We start from the raw sequence: 595 nt of genomic DNA, 5'->3' as shown, positions 1-595 counted from the left end.
CCCCCCAAAACCCACCCCGGGGATGCTCATCCCCGCCCGCCCTGTCCTCAGGCATCGAGTACAACCTCGTGCGCGTCCCCATGGCCAGCACCGACTTCTCCGTCCGCCTGTACACCTACGCTGACGCCGAGGGCGACTTTGAGCTGAAGCACTTCAACCTGACGGAGGAGGACACGCGGATGAAGGTGAGTCCCGCAGGGCGAGCCCGAAGCACCGGGGTGGCAGTCTGCGCGGGATGGGAACGGGACGGGCTGAGATGGGGACGAGGAGCACCTTCCCGCTGGTGGGGAGGGAGAGGACTCATCCTGACGCCTGCGATGCTGACGCTGGGGCAGACCCAGAGAGCTCACTGCCGTCCCGCTTCTCCCCCAGATCCCCATCCTCCAGGCAGCCCAAGCAGTGGCCAAACGGCCACTGTCACTCTACGCCAGCCCCTGGACCTCCCCGGTCTGGATGAAGACGAACGGCGCCATGACAGGGAGGGGGACGCTGAAAGGCAGCCCCGGGGACAAGTACCACCAGACCTGGGCCAAGTACTTCATCCGGTGAGGGGCCGCGGGAGCGCAGTGGGAGCCGGGCTGTCTGGGGCCGGCGC

At 67.6% G+C, this 595-nt stretch overlaps 1 protein-coding gene across 1 annotated transcript in view; it reads left to right on the top strand.

Moving 5' to 3' along the window:
- Window positions 1-549, top strand: part of LOC104293501 (glucosylceramidase-like) — a 4,408-nt gene extending 3,859 nt beyond the window's left edge. The window contains exons 5-6 of the mRNA XM_009893045.1: window positions 52-185; window positions 373-549. Coding sequence (XP_009891347.1) covers window positions 52-185; window positions 373-549 — 311 coding nt within the window. The remainder of the gene's footprint in view (window positions 1-51; window positions 186-372) is intronic.
- Window positions 550-595: the final 46 nt, after the last annotated feature.

The sequence above is a fragment of the Charadrius vociferus genome, unplaced genomic scaffold (genome assembly GCF_000708025.1).
Source record: "Charadrius vociferus isolate BGI_N301 unplaced genomic scaffold, ASM70802v2 scaffold900, whole genome shotgun sequence".
In the NCBI taxonomy this organism is placed as follows: Eukaryota; Metazoa; Chordata; class Aves; order Charadriiformes; family Charadriidae; genus Charadrius; species Charadrius vociferus.
The sequence above is the reverse complement of the archived record's forward strand: the minus strand, read 5'-3'. Positions and strand labels throughout refer to the sequence as shown.